The following is a 20,912-nucleotide window of genomic DNA, read 5'->3' as shown; positions in this document are numbered from 1 at the left end:
AAAAGATTTTTATTCTTGTATATTTCACATCATATTATATGAGTTGAAACAGCCCATCAAAGAATCGACTTTATTCAGCTGCATCCTTCCCCTGTAAAAACATTTAATACTTAAGATAAAAATGAATTTTATACTGCATGTAACAAAAACATTTGCCTAGTATAGACATTAGTCATCTAATTTTATTTGTTTTTACCTTGCCAGAGTCACGGCTTTTGGCTCTCAGTTTGTTGACTTGCGACTCTGCAATGTCAGCACGCTCCTCAGCCTCCTCCAGCTCATGCTGGACCTTCCTGCACTTGGACAGGTGAATATTGGCCTGCTCCTCCTGGAAAGTCAGACAAAAAAATAATAATTTAGTTAAAAATACATTCAACTTTACAGCCTAAATTATTTAGCAGTGAATTTTATAAATGTTGGACAGTTATTATTTTTCTTATACATTCTTACCGCTTCCTCAGCCTGCCTCTTGTAGGCCTTCACCTTGAGCTGCAATTTATCAACCAGATCCTGCAGTCTGATAACGGTTTTCTTATCCTCTTCAGTCTGTGATAGAAAAATCAAGTTTGGAAGTTTGAATACATATGGGTTTAAGGTAATTTATTTGACATTTGCATGCTAATGATGATATTTACCTGGTAAGTGAGCTCCTTCACTCTCCTCTCATATTTTCGGACACCCTTAACAGCATCACCTCCACGTCTCTGCTCAGCCTCAACCTCTGTCTCAAGCTCTCGCACCTGGGAATTGTTTTTTAAATTCATGCTTTTTAATAACATGCTTTGAGTTTCTTGAAATTAATGTCTTACCCTAGACTCAAGTTTCTGAAGCTGCTTCTTGCCACCCTTCATGGCCAGGTTCTCAGCCTCATCCAGGCGGTGCTGCAGGTCCTTGACCGCAACCTCCAGGTTCTTTTTCATCCTCTCCAGATGAGCACTCGTATCCTGTTCCTTCTTCAGCTCCTCAGCCATCATTGCAGCCTACAAAGGACAGGATATTTTTTTTGTCATTAGAAATTTATATACAAGCAATTAATTAAAACACAAAGCAATGAACCAGGAAGCATACATCCGTAATGGCCTTCTTGGCTTTTTCCTCAGCATTCCTGGCTTCCTGAACTGTGTCATCAACTTCACTCTGGATCTGGACAAGGTCAGTCTCAAGCTTCTTCTTCGTGTTCAGAAGACTTGTGTTCTGAGACATCAAGATGATTGTCATTCAAAACATAACATCCATAAAAGGCTCAAGTGTTGAATAATACGCCACATGAAATGTTTTTTTTTTGTTTTTTTTTAAAACGCATACGATTTACCTGAGAGTGCAGGAGTCCAACACGTTCACTGGCATCTACCAGCTCTTGCTCAGCAACTTTACGGCCCCTCTCTGTTTGTTCCAGAGCAGCCCTAAGTTCCTCAATTTCAGCTACCATGAGGCAATTCCTGCGGTCCACCATAGCGGCTTGTTCCTTAAGGTCATCCTGTGCTCTGACGGCATCATCAAGGTGCAGTTGTGCATCCTGGTGAAAATCAAGGGATTAAGTGACTGAACGGCAACATGAGGGAACAGTGATCACAACGCATGTGGTAGCTCATCAGATTGCAATACCTTCAGCTGTGTCTGCACGATTCTCAGCTGCTTCTGAGATTCAGAAGCCTGCCGATTGGCGTGACTCAGCTGAATCTCCATCTCATTCAAATCTCCCTCCATCTTCTTTTTGATTCTCAGGGCATCATTCCTGCTCCTGACCTCAGAATCCAAAGTGCTCTGCATCGAGTCAATCACCCTCTGGCTGTTCCTCTTAAACTGCTCCATTTCCTCATCTTTCTCTGCCAGCTTCCTGTCCACTTCTCCTTTAATCTGGTTGAGCTCCAACTGGACACGCAGGATTTTAGACTCTTCATGTTCCAGCGTTCCCTATGTAATTGAGGATAAACTATTAGTCTTTACACTCAGCTTGGAAAAATTTATTTTGCACCATCCTATTAGTTTAAATCACCTCGGCCTCTTCAAGAGCAGTTTGGATTTCAGACTTCTCTGTCTCCACCTGTTTCTTGGCCTTCTCAAGCTCATGGATGCTCTTTCCGGTCTCTCCAATCTGTTCAGTCAGATCAGAGATCTCCTCTGCAAAGAGATGAAGAGGGTTTCAAATTAAAATTGTTTTTTCCACTACATTATTTGCATGGAAAATTAACATGAATTAAGAGTTGCCAAATTCCGTGACAAACTCACGTTGAAGATTCTTGTTTTCACGCTTCATTGTCTCCAGTTGATCTAGAGCTTCCTCATAAGAATTCTTCATCTTGAACAGCTCAGTGCCAAGAGAACGAGCCTCCTTCTGAGCTCCTTCAAGCTCTGCCTGGCCCTCCTCGAACTTCTGCTTCCACTCTGCCAACACCTAATTTAACCATTTATACAGTACAAAGTGTTGAATGCATGTTTATGTGTATTTTGTATGTCATGGGAGAACTTAGTATTAGTTTTACCTTGTCAAAGTTCCTCTGCTTTTTGTCAAGGTTGGCAGCAAGCCCATTGGCCCGCTCCACGTCAATCATGAGGTCTTCCACTTCACTCTGGAGTCTCTGTTTGGTTTTCTCGAGAGAAGCACACTTGGAATTCACAGCCTCAATCTGTTCCTCAGCCTCCTGGAGGCGCTGTGCCAGCTTTTTCCTGTTTAAAAATGTTAATGAGTAAAACATGTCCAATCTCAAAAATAAAAAAAGTAACTACTTCATCCAGCGACATGTAATTACATAATATAGTAATTTAATTTATTTAATATAATACATAATAAATAACATTTTCATCATGTTACTGCAAGCCATCAAATAATGATACTCTCTAAGATGTCATTTGATATAAAAGATAATTACATCCTTCCAAGTCAAATGAAAAATAGCCAGCTGAGATAAAGCTCCTGTAAATATGCAGTACTGTATTAGAATTTTTTTAATTTAAAATCATACTCACTTGGCTTCCTCAAGCTCCTCAGTGCGCTGGATGGCATCAGTTTCATACTTAGTTCTCCACTGAGCCACCTCACTGTTGGCCTTGGACATTCCACGCTGCAGCTCAGCCTTGGCCTCCTGCTCCTCCTCAAACTGCTCCCTCAGCAGATCACAGTCATGGCGGGCTGATTGAAGTCCATGGGCAAGAGCATTCTTTGCCTGGTAAACCGAACATATTTTATGAGCACATTTCTACCTTAAAACAAAATTGTTGTTGGGAGTGATGTTTCTTACCTTGACTTCTTCTTCAATCTGTCTCTTCAGTTCCTCAATCTGCTGTGTAAAGGCTTGTTTACCTCTGGTCAGCTGTGAGACAAGACCTTCCTTTTCCTCAATTTGACGGCCAAATTCACCTTGTTTGAACATCATCATGTAGCATTAGTTTATGTGTTATTATTATATTATTATTAATTCTTACATGAAATCTACCAGTGTAGTTTGACTGTCACATGCATACCATTTTCTGTCAGAAGACGGGCTTTCTGTGCACCCAGGTCATTGAGTTGACGGAGATTCTCATCATTCTTTGTCTTCAGTTCACTCAGTTGGTCCTCAAGTGTACGGCACATCTTTTCAAGATTTCCCTGGTAGTTTGAAAATGTTATTAGCATTATTAGTCTCATATTGACTTTCTATAGATTAAATGAACACTGTGTAACTTTCACCTTTGCTTTAGCAACAGCCTCCATGTTGCTGGATAAATCATCAATCTCCATCTTGTATTCACTCTTTTCTTTCTCAAGCTTCTGCTTGACACGCTGGAGGTTGTCAATCTGCTCACCCAGTTCAGCAACACTGTCAGCCTGCTTCTTGCGCAGAGCAGCAGCAGTGGCCTCATGCTGTAAGGTGGACTCCTCAAGATCACGGCGCAGTTTCTGGAACTCAGCCTCACGCTTTTTGTTCATCTCAATCTGAGCAGCAGTGGCACCTCCTGCCTCCTCCAGCCTTTCACTGATCTCCTCCAGTTCCCGAGAGAGATCAGCTCTCTGCTTCTCAACCTTTGCACGAGCAGCACGTTCAGCCTCAATTTCCTCCTCCAGTTCCTCAATTCGGGCCTATTAGAGCATGTTATTGTTATGCTTTTAATTGCATAATTTAATTTTAAAAAAATACAACATTGACACAGCAATAATTTGTGAAACATTTAGGCTATTTTACCTGAAGTTCCTTTATCTTTTTCTGGAGCTGGGCACCCATTGACTGCTCATCCTCAATCTTGCTAAGAAGCTGACTAATTTCAAAGTCCTTCCTGTGAAGATTATAAGTATTTAGTGATGCCTAGCTTTGTAAATTCATTCATTGTCCGTACCGCTTATCCTCACTAGGGTCGCGGGTGTGCTGGAAACTAACCCAGCTATCTTCGGGCGAGAGACGGGGTAAACCCTGAACTGGTCGCCAGCCAATCGCAGGGTACATACAAACAAACAACCATTCGCACTCACATTCACACCTACGGGCAATTTAGAGTGTTCAATTAACGTGCATGTTTTTGGGATGTGAGAGGAAACCGGAGTAACCGGAGAAAACCACGCAGGCACGGGGAGAACATGCATACTCCACACAGACGAGGCCGGATTTGAACCCGGGTCCTCAGAACTGTGAGGCAGGTGTCCTAATCAGTCCTCCACCGTGCCGCCGCTTTGGAAATGATTGTTGATAATATATAACCAGATGAAGAATGATGCTTTTACTTTTTAAGTTTCTCATCAGACTGCTGTTTATCATTCTCAAGGTCCATGATAGATTCCTGAGCCAGTTTCAGGTCACCCTCAAGCTTCCTCTTGGCCCTCTCCAGGTCCATACGCAACTTCTTCTCTTGTTCCAGAGAACCCTCAAGCTGCAGAGTAATATGATTTTTTGTCATTATGGCATTCAAGCCACATCTTGTTTTTTCCTAGTACAAATGACTTGTCAAAACTTACATCATCCACTTGCTGCTCAAGCTTGGTCTTGGCTTTGGTCAGAGTGTTGACCTTGTCTTCCTCAGCCTGCAGGTCATCAAGAGTCTGCTGATGAGCCTCCTGAAGGGCCTTCTTCTCCTTGGTCAGCTTTGCAATGCTCTCATCCTGAGAGGCCATCTCCTCAGTCAGGTTCTTCACCTACAAATATAAACAAAGAAGATTTTTTTTTATTATTATTACAGAGTACAAATGTTGTGCTGTATGATGTGGGTCGCTTTTCAATATATAAAAAATTGCACACCTTGTTCTCAGTGGCGTGTTTCTCCTTCTCCACCTTGGCCAAGGTAAGCTCCAGGTCGTCAATATCCTTCTTGAGCTCAGAGCATTCATCCTCTAGTTTTCTCTTCTTTGCAGTAAGCTCAGCATTGATTTCCTCTTCATCCTCCAACCTCTCAGTTGTCTCCTTGAGTTTGGCTTCCAGTTGGATCTTACTCTTTATAAGACCCTCGCATCTCTCCTCAGCATCAGACAGATTCTCTGATTCCTGTTTAATATTGAACAAACAGATGTAATGACACAAATCAGTGGTTACAAACAAAATTTGTCAGTGGCTTGTTACTCACAGATGCAACTTGCAGCTGCAGATCATTTTTCTCCTGCAGAAGAGACACCATCTTCTCCTCAAGTTCCTTCTTCTTGGCAAGAGCAGCAGCCAAGTCAGTGGTCATCTTTTCATAGTTTTCCTTCATCTGGGCCAGCTCTTTCTCTGTTTCAGCACTCTTCAGCAGAGGCTTAATCTTGTAGTACACCTTCATCCATGGCCAATGTTTGACATTCATGAATGAGCGCACATTGTACTGGATGGTAAAGATGGCCTCCCTGTGTATGGACATTTTCAATTATGTACAAATATTCTTTTTTGAATAATCCTGAGTCTGTTTTTAGAATTCACAACATGCCTCCTTTCCATCATCTTCACAAACTCCTTTCTCATGAGGAACCCACGGCAAAGGGCCTGAGTCATGGTGACAAGAGCTGCCAGCTTCTCATCTCTCATTTCCTCAAGGGTACCCAGAAGACCTGCTTTGAAGAACACCTAACCAGATTGAAAGAAAATGTTACAAACTTGCTATGTCACCTAAAGACATAAATGGATGGCTATAAATATTAAATCTGAAACTTGATACATTAAAATAACAATTCATGAAATGTTTTTTGTCAAATCTGTTTTGGGAAGAGCTGTTTACCTTGGTGTGACCAAATCTGTACTGGTCATGGTCAATATCGATTGACCCAAGCAGCTTCTCAGCAGCCTTCTTGTTGTCAATGAACTGGCCCTCAGGGATGACGCTGGCATTCAGCACCTTATACCTTTTTATTATGAGAGTCAATTGATCCTGTCACTATTTATGATTGATTTTTATTGATGATGTAAAAAAATAAAAAAATTAAAAATGATTGGTAATGATACCTCTGCTTGAAGTCACCATAGAGGATTCTGCTCGGGAAACCTTTCCTGCAGATTCTGATACCCTCTAGCACACCGTTACACCTAAGCTGGTGGATGACCAGAAAGTTCTCCATCAGACCTGTGGAAAGGGGAAACACTCCATAGCAGTTATTTTGACAGTGGAATACTACAACTAGAAATCAGGTGAGGTAAGGTATTATGCCCGCAAGTCTTGAGAACTTTAAATTACATTCAACTGAGAGTTTTAAATCATACATTACCTGGAATCTTTGACTCATTAGGAATCAGGCAACGCACAAAGTGAGGATGGGTGCTCCTCAAGTTAGTCATCAGTTTGCCCAAGTTTTCCTGAAAGTGAGTGTTAATGTAATTTAATGTCAATAAAATGTAATATGCGATGGAAATCACTTGTTTTTGGAAACTAGACCTTACTCTAAACTGTGATGATACAGTCTGCATAGAACCACCCTTCTTCTTGCCTGCCTTTTTGCCACCAGTTTCTGCTTAGCATTTTGGGGGGAGATATAGCATTAGAACAATATTTAATATGCATGTAATTTAACATATTGAACATCTGTTTTATCAGCATACCGTCAGCTGCAACAGGAGGATAAAGAAAAGCCAGGAGTTTAACTGAAGATTTCTGATACAGCTGCACAACAGACTCATTCAATGGGTCCTTGTTCTTGTCAAGCCATCCACTAACGTTGTAGTCCACAGTACCAGCATAGTGCACCAGGGAGAAGTGGGCCTCAGCCTTGCCCTTTGCAGGCTTTGGTTTCTCAAAGGCTTTGCATTTGCCAAGATGCTGATCATACAGCTTGTTCTTGAAGGATGTATCTGTGGCCTTGGGGAACATGCACTCCTCTTCAAGGATAGAGAAGATACCCATGGGCTGAAAGAATAGGAAGAAGCATATTTAAAGTGGTCCTGTTTAGTTCATGTCAATAACCAAGTAAGCCTTTGAGTCAAATGCATACCTTTTCAATCAGTTCAATGCAGGCAGCTAGATCCATGCCAAAGTCAATGAACTCCCAGATAATACCCTCCTTCTTGTACTCTTCTTGTTCCAGGACAAACATATGGTGGTTGAAGAACTGTTGCAACTTCTCATTGGTGAAGTTAATGCACAACTGCTCCATGCTGTTGAACTGTGGGAGGACAGATTATTACATCAGTCATATAATCGTTACTACAAGGATCATTGCCCAAATGTGTTTTTGCACATGAATGAAGTTTACATTAAAGATTTCAAAGCCGGCAATATCTAGGACACCAATGAAGAACTGCCTTGACTGCTTAGTGTCCAACATCTGGTTGATTCGGATGACCATCCACAAAAACATCCTCTCATAGATGGACTTGGCAAGGGCTGTCACAGAGTTCAGGACCTAAAAATCAATATTAAATTAGTCATTCAGTAGGAAATTATCAAATGCAATGGTCCTCAAAGTGTGGTACAAGTACCACAAGTGATATGTGTGCTCTCTCTAGTGGTACACAAGGAATCACTGAATTAAATTTTCAAACTGTGAATAATGTTACAGTAGCTTGGACTTTTTTTTTTTTTTTTCAGTAGAGTTCACTTGTTCAGGAGAGTTCAGCTGTATTTAACTCTTAAGTCAAGTATATTTGGATTTAATATATTTTAAAACACTTTGTTTTCAAACATTTATTCAGGTACAATTTTTATTAAAATTTTACAATGTTTTATTTAAATTTGAATTAACATATTTAAGTATTTTTTTTATGATCCTATATACAAGCGTAATGTTAATGTTCAAGCTAGGCATAATGTTACAGTTGATTACAATAATATTTAAAATAATTTTTGGAATATAATTACTTGGGCCATCTGCGCTACTGTATTTTAATGTTGTCCTGGGACATTGGAGAGCTAAGTAATTATTTAGGTGATACTTGGTGTCAAAAGTTTGAGAACCACTGATAGAGCTGTGTCACAAGATGCCCATCCATTAATAGAGTATTTTTCACATACTTTAGCTTGTTGGGAACCATAAGTGCTACCCTTAATAATTGTTACAATTTTTACAATTATTTTGATTAATATTACCTGAGGTACAGTCTGTCCCTTGGTGACAAACTCATTTCCGACTTTCACTCTGGGATAGCATAGAGCCTTCAGCATGTCCGCAGAGTTCAGACCCAACAAGTAGGCAACCTTGTCAGCATCTGAAATGTTTTGTACAGTACAGTGAATATGCACTTTGTTGATTGCAATAACATTTTCAACAGATTCTGGAGGATACCACGTACCCTCTGTGCCATCAGGCTCTCCCTGCTCCTCACGTTGCTTCTGCTTGAACTTCATGTTACCATGGTGGAGGACAGCACCAGTCATTTTGTAGATGCTCATCTTCTCTTCATGAGTGAAGCCCAGGATATCAATGGCATTCTGCATGTAAATAAGGTATTCATGCAAAGGCTAAGGTTCAAAACAGCTAAATTATGCTTGATAATTTTACATTTAGTAGGTGATTATTTACATTATTGACAATATTTGAAAAATAATCACTCACATCCGTGGCTTCCAGCTCAACTTTGTCGTCAATGCTGGTCACAGCGATCTGACCCTGACTGCACATAGGGAAGTCATAGGGGTTGGTTGTGATGAGTGACATTTCTGTGGGGGAAAAAAAAAAGTAATATTAAGCAGACTTTTTCATTGAATGTATGTGACTCATATTTTGAAATGACGATACTAATCCATACCAATCAGCTCTGGTTTGTGGTTGGTCATCATCTGGTAGAAGATGTGGTAGCCTCTTTCATCAGGAAGCTGGAATGTCACTCTGGACTTCTCCAGCAGGTCTGCAATTATTTTATTGAAATCAAAGTCTCTCCCACTTCTGTTGCCGTCTAAGAGTTTTCACAGTGTGGATTGCGCACTTACATGTTTCAATATCAGCACTAGCCAGTTTCCCAGTTGTGCCAAAATGAATTCGGATGAATTTACCCTGTTGTCGATTAAGACCGATTTTTATTAGATTCATTCATTTATGAAATGGAAAAATAAATATTGGATAGCAATTGCACAATACTTACAAAACGAGAAGAGTTGTCATTCCTCACAGTTTTGGCATTACCGTAGGCTTCCAGAAGAGGATTGGCAGCAATAATCTGATCCTCAAGTGACCCCTATTATCAATTTAGAATTAACATCAGCAAATAAACTCAACGTACCTTCTCAAAACAAATGCTATTCTTTTCTAAATAAACATACCTGATACTTTGCCTGTTCTTTTTTCTTTTCTGAACCAACTGAGATTGTGGCAAAGTACTGAATGACACGTTTGGTGTTCACAGTCTTTCCAGCACCAGATTCTCCACTAGGGAATAGAAACAAACTTGTTAAAATATTTTTACAAGCTTTTCTTTCTTTACAAATGAACATATAACTCACGTGATCAAGACAGACTGGTTTTCCCTGTCTGTTAAAACAAAAACATGAAATCAATAATGTATGTCTGTCGCAGAGATCTCAAATAGTTATGAATTTATACATGTTCAGCTTATTACTTACCAGTAAGCATGAATTGATATGCGTTGTCAGAGACAGAGAAGATGTGGGGTGGAGCCTCCATACGCTTTTTGCCTCGATAAGCACTCACAACTTCAGAATCGTACACTGGGAGCCACTTGTAGGGGTTCACAGTGGCACAGAACAGTCCAGAATAAGTCTGAGAGAGATCAGAAGTGTGAAACCGTTAACTGTAGGCCTATGCCTTAAAATATACATTAATCAACATTGTACTGTATATATATATATATTGCTTTTCATTTGGCAGATTGTCTTACGTAGATCATCCATGCTGCATAACGCTCTTTGAGGTTATACAGGACAGAGGCTTCATTGAGATGGGTCATCATGGCCATGTCCTCAATTTTATCAAACTTGGGAGGGTTCATTGGAGTGACGTCATCTTCTTTAACTGTCTTCTCCTAAAAGAAGGCACTGGACACTGAGAACTGATCACATGCTTTTAGCACATGAGTTTATCCTAAGAAGAGAAGATTCCAACCTCCTCAGTGTCCAGGACTTTGACGGTGACTTTGCCGCCATCTTTCTTGATGATTGTTCCCTTCAAGTACAGCTCCTTAACATCGGCCACATAGCAGGCGGACTTGGCATCGAATGGTTTGCTTTGAGCCTCAATTCTCTCCTTCTCTGGTTTACGGAGGTAGATGGCAGCTTTGCCATATAAGGCCATTTCTGCGTCGGTACTCATGGTGGCGGTTTATGTCTGTTAGAGTAGCAATTAGAGTAATTTCTATCAAATTCATATTTTGTGTTAATATTTTACCTAGATGATTTAAACCCAAATAATACATTACTTATCACAATTCATTGCGTTGGGTTTTGTAATTATTTACTACTTGGAGTTACATTTACTGTACCAACAATTTGATATTAGCTCAACACACTGTGCAGCTTATATTACTCATTACTCTTCATTTGGGTTGTTGGTGTGCTGGAGACTATCCCAGCTGACTTTGGGCGAGAGGCAAGGTGCGCCCTGGACTAGTCACCAGGCTATTGCAGGGCACATATTGACAAACAAAGACACAACCATTCACACTCACATTCACATCAAAGGACAATTTAGAGTCTTCAATTAATCTAACATGTATAATTTTGGAATGTGGTAGGAAACTGGAGTACCCGAGAAACCCCATGCAGGCACGATGAGGAGGACATTCAAGCTCCACACAGGAACCCTGAAGCCCAGATACGAACACACAACCTCTGAACAGTGAAGCATATGTGTTAAACAGCAGACCACCCTGCTGCAAATTTAAGTAACGTAATATCGTTAAGATTATACATGCAAAGTAATTGAACAGTTTTCATACCTGACTGCCTATCCTTTAAATAGTTGAATTTCACAATCCTGTTGAAATCAAATGACATTTCTGTTACTGATTTATTGCAGATTCCATCCTGAACTGAATGTTTTAAAATGTAATTATTTATATATTCAACAAGGAATATACTAAATTGCTCCTCAGCAGAGAGAGGTTCTACTTACCACACACTGGGGTCTTCTGGGTCCTCCACCACACACTGTCTCAGCCCCCATGATCTCCTTTTATACCAAGTGTCATTTGCTTGTATGGCAAGAGTTAAATTGGGCGCACGAGCCAAATGTGGCATGGATAATGCCATGCCATGATGAAAGCTAACATCTAGGGGAACACGTCGAGACGCATTCCATTTTGGGGGGTTATTTGCACCAATTCAAATTGATTTGGTATGTTGTTTTGCAATCAATGTCTTAATATTTTTTCTCATCATCATTCATTAACATAAAACAAATTGACTTTTTCCTTGTTAATGTGATCAAGACTTTAATGAACTACAACCACATTTTAATGTGTCTTTGGCACGCAATCTTTTATTTTCATCAAGACAGCTGTGGCAGCTCGTGGCTCATCAAAGTTGTTTCATGTTCCAAGTTCCCCCCCCTCCCCCTCCGTTAATGTAAATGGGAACTTTTCATTAAAAATAAATCATATAAAGATTTTCTGTTTCATGGGCAATATTTGAATAATTATATTATTTTAAACATTTCATTTTGTTCACCAACATTTTGGATGACCTTTTTCCATTTCAATAATCACCCAGGTGATTATTGAAATGGGTGCAGTTGATATATACTCATCCCAAAAACATTTGACACTTGTGGGGAAAAAATAAAGTCTTTAAATTCATGATGAGATATTTTAAATTCTAAGAACATATTACAGTTCCACCTTCCAGTAGTTCTATCATTCTGTCAAATAGATATAGCTCCAATACAATTACCAAAAGGAAGGCTGTTTCCACAATGACTTCACACTGAACTATGTTTTTATTATTAATACATTTTTAACTAATATTTTTAAGCAAACACTTGGATCCTGGAAAAAAATAAATATTTTGCTTTTTACTTTCATTGGTAAACCATGCCATGGACTTAAAAACTACAACAAAACAAATCTTATTGTACATAATTGCAATGCTGTTGCAATGCTCAACATATTAGCATTAACAGTTCAACTGTTCATGCAGGCCTCCTGCATGCTAACATTTGTCTTCCTTTCTGTGAACATGCTTTGCTTTCAAAGCAGTAGTTAAATTTGGAATACATGCCAAATAGAGGGCAGCTGATGCTTACATGACTTTAAACATTTGTCACAGGACCATACACAATCTGTATCGCATTTCCATCAACAAAAACAGATTGCGGATATCCCGTATTTAAAATGCATTTTAATATTTGATTGCAGGTAGACCCGTTGCTTTTGATTCTTTTATTTGCACATTAATTAAATGAATCATGTATCAAACCAAAGACAAGATTCTTACTCTTCTCATGTAATTATTAACTTTTATGAGTGGAAGGTAGAAGCATGAAAGGTTATATGTTTATTACTCAACAAATGGAATTACTATTTGTAATTATGTGAAACAGATATGTCTCTGGTATTCACACATATCATGCTATTAACACTTAAATCTGCAGACATAGCTGCATGTCCATTTTTGGCTTCACACACAACAGTTGTTGAGCTATGGCCTTTTTAAATGTCACAGGCAACAGATGATTTTGTACTGTGAAAAAAATGTTTTAACATCAGATCACTCATTAAAGTCGCTTTTTGGGGCGCTTGTTAAGAATCTTCTTACAGAAGTGATAAATTGATTATATATACAGTAAGAACAAATCACTAACATTTAGAATTTTGTACTGTGTCTGAATGGATCAGAAAATGGTTAATATATAATTTATTTTAATAGGTTTCCTACATTATAATCAAGTTAATTACAAATAATATCTGTAGTGTGTTTCCCAATATTTACATTTTTTGAAAGACACTTGGGTGAGCTTTCAATTAGTTATTTCCACAAAATGATTTCAGCACTCTGAAAAGTACATCAGAATGCTTTTGAAACATATTGTGATGAGTAGACAAAGCTCCATTATATGATATCACAATCAGACAGTGTGACAAACTGTATTGAGCTGTCTGATAAGTTATAGTTCATAATGTGATGCCTTTTTCCTGGTCAGTATTGATATACACAGAAATTAAATGAAAATGATCAGAAATTATAATTGAAAAAAAGCAACACAGAAAACAATTTAAGAGCAGAAGCATACTTTTATTTTTTTTCAGCATAAAGTGTGATTTTATTTGATTCATGATGAAAAACACTGCTTTATTCAGCTGCTTCTTTCCCCTGTAAAAGATGCATTTGTAGTACAAATTGTTTCACATTAAATTAAAATACTTTCAATCACATTAACGGATTTCAGTCTAACAAAGGAATAATATCCCACAAAGTATACTTTAATACAGATTTAACATTATTTTCGGTTAAATTAACAAGCTGATACATAATTACCTTGCCAAAGTCACAGCTTTTGGCTCTCAGTTTGTTGACTTGAGACTGCAATGTCAGCACGCTCCTCAGCCTCCTCCAGCTCATGTTGGACCTTTCTGCACTTAGACAGGTGAACATTAATTGGCCTGCTCTTCCACACAGAATGATATTTTTAAATGTCAAAATACCATTTTGGAAAAAAGAGAATCTTTTCATTTTTAATATGGAAAGATTACCCACCGTTTCCTCAGTCTGCCTCTTGTAGGTCTTCACCTTGAGCTGTAACTTAACAGCCTCCTGCAGCCTGGTCAATTTTTTTTTTGTCCTCTTCAGTCTGGGATAGAAAAAAAAGAACAGGCAAGCAAGTTTGAGTATACAGTACACCTTTAAATGCATTTTCTTGAATCGACTGGTATGTTTTCTATATGTGTAATAATACATTTTACCTGGTAAGTGAGCTCCTTCACTCTCCTCATATTTTTTTATCCATCTTACCATCTTATCCTAAACTCAAGTTCCTGAAGCTGCTTCTTTCCAAACTTCATGGCCCGGTTCTCAGCCTGATCCAGGCAGTGCTGTCGGTTTCTGACAGCAACCTCCAGGTTCTTTTGCATTCTCTCCATATGAGCGCTAGTATCCTGTTCCTTTTACAGTTCCTCAGCCATCATTGCAGCCTTAGAAAAGGCATAATTACTGTATATGGTTCTTCTAAAACAATATGCGTAGAAGAGAAGAATGAATAATTTACATGGAGTAAAATTATCAACACAAAACAAATTACGTCAGTAATGGCCTGCTTGGTTTTCTCCTCTGCATTCCTGGCTTCCTGAACTGTGTCATCCACTTCGCTTTGGAGCTGGACTAGGTCAGCTTCAAGCTTCTTCTTAGAGTTCAGCAGGCTTGTATTCTAGGACATCAAGACAATTGTCATTCAAGATACAACATTCATAATTATGCTTGAACAGCAGCACAATTTATATTAATATTACCTCAGAGTGCAGGAGTCCAACACGTTCACCATCTTCCACCAGCTCCTCCTCAGCAACTTTACGCCCCCTCTCTGTTTGTTCCAGAGCAGCCTTAAATTCATCAATTTCAGCTACCATGAGGCCATTCCTGCGCTCCACCATAGCGGCTTGTTCCTTAAGGTCATCCTGTGCTCTGACGGCGTCATCAAGGTGCAGCTGTGCATCCTGTTGAAAATCAAGGGATCAAGTGACTGAATGGCAACACGAGGGAACAGTGGTCACAGTGCATGTCGTAGCTCATCAGATTGCAATACCTTCAGCTGTGCCTGCACAATCCCCAGCTGCTTCTGAGATTCAGTAGTCTGGTGATTGGCGTGGCTCAGCTAAATCTCCATCTTAGTCAAGTCTCCCTCCATCTTCTTTTTGATTCTCAGGGCATCATTCCTGCTCCTGACCTCAGAATCCAAAGGGCTCTGCATGGAATCAATCACCCTCTGGCTGTTCCTCTTAATCTGCCCCATTTCCTCATCTTTCTCTGCCAGTTTCCTGTCCATTCTCCTTTAATCTGGTTGAGCTCCAACTGGACACGCGGGATCTTAGAGTCTTCATGTTTCAGCGTTCCCTATGGAATTGAGGATAAACTATTAGTCTTTCCACTCAGCTTGGAAAATTTTACTTTGCACCATCCTATTAGTTTAAATCACCTCGGCCTCTTGAAGAGCAGTTTGGATTTCAGACTTCTCTGTCTCCACCTGTTTCTTGGCCTTCTCGAGCTCATGGATGCTCTTTCCGGTTTCTGTTCAGTCAGATCAGGGGTCTGCTCTGCAAAGAGATGAAGAGGGTTTCAAATTAAAATTGTTTCTTCCACCACATTATTTACATGGAAAATGAACATGAATTATGAGTTGCAAAATTCCGTCAAAAATTCACAAAGATGCTTGTTTTCATGCTTCATGGTCTCCAGCTGATCTAGAGCTTCCTCATAAGAATTCTTCATCTTGAACAGCTCAGTGCCAAGTGAACGAGCCTCCTTCTGAGCTCCCTCAAGCTCTGCCTGGCCCTCCTCGAACTTCTGCTCCCGCTCTGCCAACGCCGAGTTTAACCATTTCTACAGTGCAAAGTGTTCAATGCATGTTTATGTCTCTTTCGGTATCTCATAGATGCTGTAGATAAGTTTTACATTGTCAAAGTTCGTCTGCTTTTCGTCAAGGTTGGCAACAAGCCCATTGGCCCTCTCCATGTTAATCATGGGGTCTTCCACTTCACTCTGGAGTCTCTGTTTGGTTTTCTCCAGAGAAACACACTTGGAATTCACAGCCTCAATCTGTTCCTCAGCCTCCTGGAGGCGCTTGTAACAACTTTTTCCTTTTAAAAACTTAATGTGTGAAAAATGTCCAATCTCAAAAATAGATTAACTATGGTACTTCATCCAGCAACATGTAATTACATAGTATAGTAATTTAATTTATTTAATATAATAAATAAATACAATTTTCATCATGTTACTGCATGCCATCAAATAATGATACTCCCTCAGATGCCATTTTATATAAAAGATAATTACATCCTTCCAAGTCAAATGAAAAATAGCCAGCTGAGATAAAGCTCCTGTAAATATGCAGTACTGTATTAGAATTAGTTTTAATTTAAAATCATACTCACTTGGCTTCCTCAAGCTCCTCAGTGTGCTGGATGGCACCAGTTTCATACTTAGTTCTCCACAGAGCCACCTCACTGTTGGCCTTGGACATTCCACGCTGCAGCTCAGCCTTGGCCTCCTGCTCCTCCTCAAACTGCTCCCTCAGCAGATCACAGTCATGGTGGGCTGATTGAAGTCCATGGGCAAGAGCATTCTTTGCCTGGTAACCCAAAAATGTTTTATGAGCACATTTTACTACCTTAAAACAAAATTGTTGTCAGGAGTTATGTTTCTGACTTCGGCCTCCTCGTCAATATGTCTCTTCAGTTTCTCAATCTGCTATGTAAAGGCCTGCTTACCTCTGGTCAGCTGTGAGACTAGCCCTTCCCTTTTAGTCAATTTGACGACCAAATTCACCTTGTATGAACATCATGTAGCGATAGTGTATGTTTAGTTTTTCCACAAAAAATCTACCAGTGTACAGTAGTTTGACTGTCACATGCATACCATTTTCTGTCAGAAGACTGGCTTTCAGTGCAGCCTGGTCATTGTCAACCTGTTCACTCAGCTGAACAACACTGTCAGCCTGCTTCTTCCACAGAGCCGCAGCATTGGCCTCATGCTGTAAGGTAGACTCCTCAAGATTACATCGGAGCTTCTGGAACCCAGCCTCAAGCTTCTTGTTCATCTCAATCTGAGCAGCAGTGGCACCTCCTGCGTCCTCTAACATTTCACTGATCAGCTCTCTGCTTCTCAACCTTGGCACGAGCAGCACAGTCAGCCTCAATTTCCTCCTTCAGTTCCTCAATGCAGGACTATAAGGCAATGTAATTTTTGTACTTTTTTTCATTTGTGAACAAATATTAGATGACACATCGATGTTTTCTGAAAAATAAGAATAACTCACTTGAAGTTCCTGTATCTTCTTCTGGAGTTGACTACCCATTGACTGCTCGTCCTCGATCTTGCTAAGAAGATGACTAACTTCGAAGTCCTTCCTGAAAGGATGAAGTGTGCACATTTAAAATGTTTTTTTTTTAATTACTATTTTTTTTTTTACATGGCATGAATTTAATGAGAGCATAGAGATGATAATTTTACTTTTTAAGTTTCTCATCAGACTGCTGTTTGTCATTCTCAGGGCCCATGATAGATTCCTGAGCCAGTTTCAGGTCACCCTCAAGCTTCCTCTTGGCCCTCTCCAGGTCCATACGCAACTTCTTCTCATTCCATAATTATCTAGCAATTGCACAATACTTACAAAACGAGAAGCGATGTCATTCCTCACAGTTTTGGCATTACTGTAGGCTTCCAGAAGAGGGTAGGCAGCAAGAATCTGATCCTCAAGTGACCCTGGCAATAATCTTTTGATATACAGACCCTTTCTAAAAAATGTTAATTATTTTGGAAAAGTTTGTTTATTTCCATAATTCAAAATTTTAAAACTTCATATATTATAGAGTCAGGGGCCACCATTTAAACAATTTCAAGTATTTGTTTATGTTTACATAATTTGGGCTTCCAGTTCATAAAACCCACAAAATCGGGAATTCAAAAATCAAAATCGGGAATTCCAAAAAGATTTCTGTAAAGAAATCGTGTCAAATTTTGCAGGCCATAAATGTTTTAAACTGAGGGTCACACACTCATCACCTACTAAACTCAAAGTACCTGCACAGGTTTTCCGAGGTATCATTAAATTGCTTCAGTTTGGTTCAATTGTCTCAGTTGGGTTCAATATGGGGAAGACTGCAGACTTGACAACTGGCCAGAAGACCATCATTGATATGCTCCATAGGATGGGTAAGCCACAGAAGTTCATAGCTAAGGAGGCTGGCTGTTCACAGAGTGCTGTGTCCAAGCATATCAATGGAAAGTCTAGTGGAAGGACAAAATATGGCAGGAGAAGATGCATCAGCAAAAGAGATGACTGTGGGCTTCAGCGGATTATCAAACAGAGAAGATTGAAGAGTGGAATGAGGTGGGAGTCACAGCTTGAAAAAAATCACCACATTCAGACCCATCCGGGAGATGGGCTAAACCTGTCGGATTCCTCGGGTCAAGCCACTTCTGAGCCTGAGCCAACGTAGGAAGCGTCTCAACTGGGCCAAGGAGAACAAGTACTGGACTGTTGGCCAGTGGTCCAAGGTCCTCTTTTCCGATGAACATGTGCCTTTCATTCTGGAATCAAGACCGCAACAGTCTACCAGAATATTGGTTTGATGCCCATGCCATCACAGTGCTTGACTGGCCAGCCAACTCACCAGATCTAAACTCCATTGAGAATCCATGGGGTATTATCAAGAGGAACATGAGGGGCACCAGACCCAAATACAAAGGAGAACTGACAGCAAGCATCAAGGAAATCTCGGCTTCCATAACTCCCAGGCAATGCCACTGGCTGCTTGCCTCAATGCCACAGCACAAAGGGATTCCCAACCAAGAATTGAAGATTAACAAATTGTTTTGAAAATACCATATTTTGATTGATTTAATGTGACCCTCATTTCTTTTTTTTCTACAAAAACTAAGTAAATGGTAATTTCTTCACAGAATTCTAATTTTTCAAATTCCTGATTTCATGGGTTTTATGAGCTGAAAGCCCAAATAATGTAAAGATAAACAAATAAATACTTGGAATTGTTTAAATTGTGGGCCCTGAATCTATAATCTATGAAAGTTGAACTCTTTGAATTGAATAATGGAAATAAACTTTCCATGATATTAATCTTTTTTGGGAAAGGGTCTGTAGATCAATAGATAGACAGACGAGAGCCTACAACAACAACAACAAAGAAAATTGTAATATATGGGTTTATTGCTCGTTGACTTGCACACACCTTTCACCAAATCCACTCTGCGTTATGGAACGTCAGGCATACTAATGAGGCAATGAAGCCTTCAAAAATCCTTCGGCACATGGAGTCCAAACACCAAACCAAAAAATATATTTTTAAAAGAAGGACCGACTTGTTGAAGAGATACAAGGCTAACCCCTAACCCTACAAATACATTGTGTAATGGTGGGTTGTATTTGTAATAATTTGTTCTTGTTTATTTTTATTCTGGTCTGTTTAAATATGTCTTGATGTGAAACAGGTCGGTGGTGCAATAATGTTAGGGACTGCAGTTCTTAGTGAACATACCTGATACTTTCCCTGGTCTTCTCTCTCATGTCCACAAACTGAGATTGTGGCAAATTACTGAATGACACACCTGTTGTTCACAGTCTTTAAAAGAACCAGATTCTCCACTTGGGAATAGAAACAAACTTGTTAAAATATGTTTACAGGTGTTTCTTTGTTTACATAACTCACGTGATGAAAATGGACTGGTTCTCCCTGTCTGTTAAAACAGAAACATGAAAATAATAATGTATATCTGTCGCAGACATCTCAAATAGTTGTGAATTATACGTTCATCTTATTACTTATCAATAAGCATGAATTGATATGCATTGTCAGAGACAGAGAAGATGTGGGGTGGAGCCTCCATACCCTTCTTGCCTCAATAAGCACTCACAACTTCAGAATTATACACTGTGAGCCACTTGTAGGGGTTCACAGTGGCACGAGAACAGTCCAGAGTAGGTGTGAGAGAGATCACATGTGTGAAACCGTTAACTATAAGCCTACTGTATGTCTTAAAATATACATTAATCGACACTGTCCTGTATATGCTCTTTTGCTACTCATTTGGCAGATTGTTTTACATAGATCATCCATGCAGCAACGCTCTTTGAGATTATACTAACTGTAACTATTACAATTTATTAACTTGGGAGGGTTTATTGGACAGACGTCTTCTTTAGCTGTCCTCTCCTAAAAGAAGGCATTGGATACTGTGAGAACTGATCATATGCTTTTAGCACATGAGTTTAACCTAAGAAGAGACGATTCCAACCTCCTCAGTGTCCAGGAATTTGATGATTCCCACCATCTTTCTTGACGATTGTTCCTTTCAAGTACGGCCACATAGCAGGCTGTCTTGGCATCGAATGTTTTGCTCTGAACCTCATTTCTCTCCCTCTCTGGTTTGCAAAGGTAGATGGCAGCGTTGCCATAAACAGCCATGTCTGCGTCCGTAATCGTGGTGGTTTATGTCTGGGTTAAACAGAAAAATTTGCCAATAAGCACTTAATTTACATGTTGGTTTTGTTCAGCTTTTTAATTACAGTTTTTCTCAGTCACTGGTATATTTCTCAGATCAGAATTGAAATTCTCAAAAGTACTTGTTCAATCTTCACATCATCGAGTCAGTTGTGCACATCAGAAAAGCAGTTTCTCATTCTTTGTACAAGTTGCAAATGCTTTGGCACACCCATACGAATGAATATGTACAATTCTCTGCTATTTCCTATGTTATCAATTGTTTGTCATGTTGATCAAAACTTTTTATAGTGTTCTAAATTCAATAGTCTCACCCCCCACAACATTTAAGCATTAGTTCATCACATGCAAGTCCTTACATGCAAAATGGTTGAACAAGTTATTTCAACATATAAAGTATTATATATGTCAAGTATATTTCCATGAGAC

At 39.5% G+C, this 20,912-nt stretch overlaps 1 protein-coding gene and 1 pseudogene across 1 annotated transcript; both read right to left on the bottom strand.

The window, feature by feature from the left end:
• Positions 1 to 11: 11 nt before the first annotated feature.
• On the bottom strand, positions 12 to 11,460 carry LOC133403017 (myosin heavy chain, fast skeletal muscle-like). The gene is made up of 41 exons (XM_061677466.1): positions 11,429 to 11,460; positions 11,253 to 11,290; positions 10,421 to 10,642; positions 10,197 to 10,340; positions 9,922 to 10,078; positions 9,802 to 9,829; positions 9,622 to 9,727; positions 9,444 to 9,536; positions 9,292 to 9,355; positions 9,111 to 9,209; positions 8,918 to 9,021; positions 8,655 to 8,793; positions 8,452 to 8,570; positions 7,619 to 7,768; positions 7,358 to 7,528; positions 6,969 to 7,272; positions 6,810 to 6,877; positions 6,638 to 6,725; positions 6,378 to 6,495; positions 6,154 to 6,277; positions 5,862 to 6,002; positions 5,530 to 5,781; positions 5,208 to 5,450; positions 4,928 to 5,104; positions 4,697 to 4,842; positions 4,164 to 4,254; positions 3,671 to 4,060; positions 3,463 to 3,589; positions 3,240 to 3,358; positions 2,968 to 3,164; positions 2,484 to 2,667; positions 2,230 to 2,395; positions 1,997 to 2,121; positions 1,606 to 1,914; positions 1,313 to 1,516; positions 1,069 to 1,194; positions 810 to 980; positions 636 to 740; positions 451 to 546; positions 197 to 328; positions 12 to 91 (listed from the first exon to the last, which is right to left on the bottom strand). Exons 3-41 carry the CDS (start codon positions 10,625 to 10,627, stop codon positions 71 to 73), a joined length of 5,805 nt encoding a protein of 1,934 aa, XP_061533450.1. The 5' UTR covers positions 10,628 to 10,642; positions 11,253 to 11,290; positions 11,429 to 11,460; the 3' UTR covers positions 12 to 70.
• Positions 11,461 to 13,602: 2,142 nt separating this feature from the next.
• On the bottom strand, positions 13,603 to 20,447 carry LOC133402560 (myosin heavy chain, fast skeletal muscle-like; annotated as a pseudogene).
• Between the last annotated feature and the right edge of the window lie 465 nt (positions 20,448 to 20,912).

Source organism: Phycodurus eques, chromosome 5 (genome assembly GCF_024500275.1).
Source record: "Phycodurus eques isolate BA_2022a chromosome 5, UOR_Pequ_1.1, whole genome shotgun sequence".
Lineage (NCBI taxonomy): Eukaryota > Metazoa > Chordata > Actinopteri > Syngnathiformes > Syngnathidae > Phycodurus > Phycodurus eques.
This window is presented reverse-complemented; position numbering and strand designations above follow the sequence as displayed.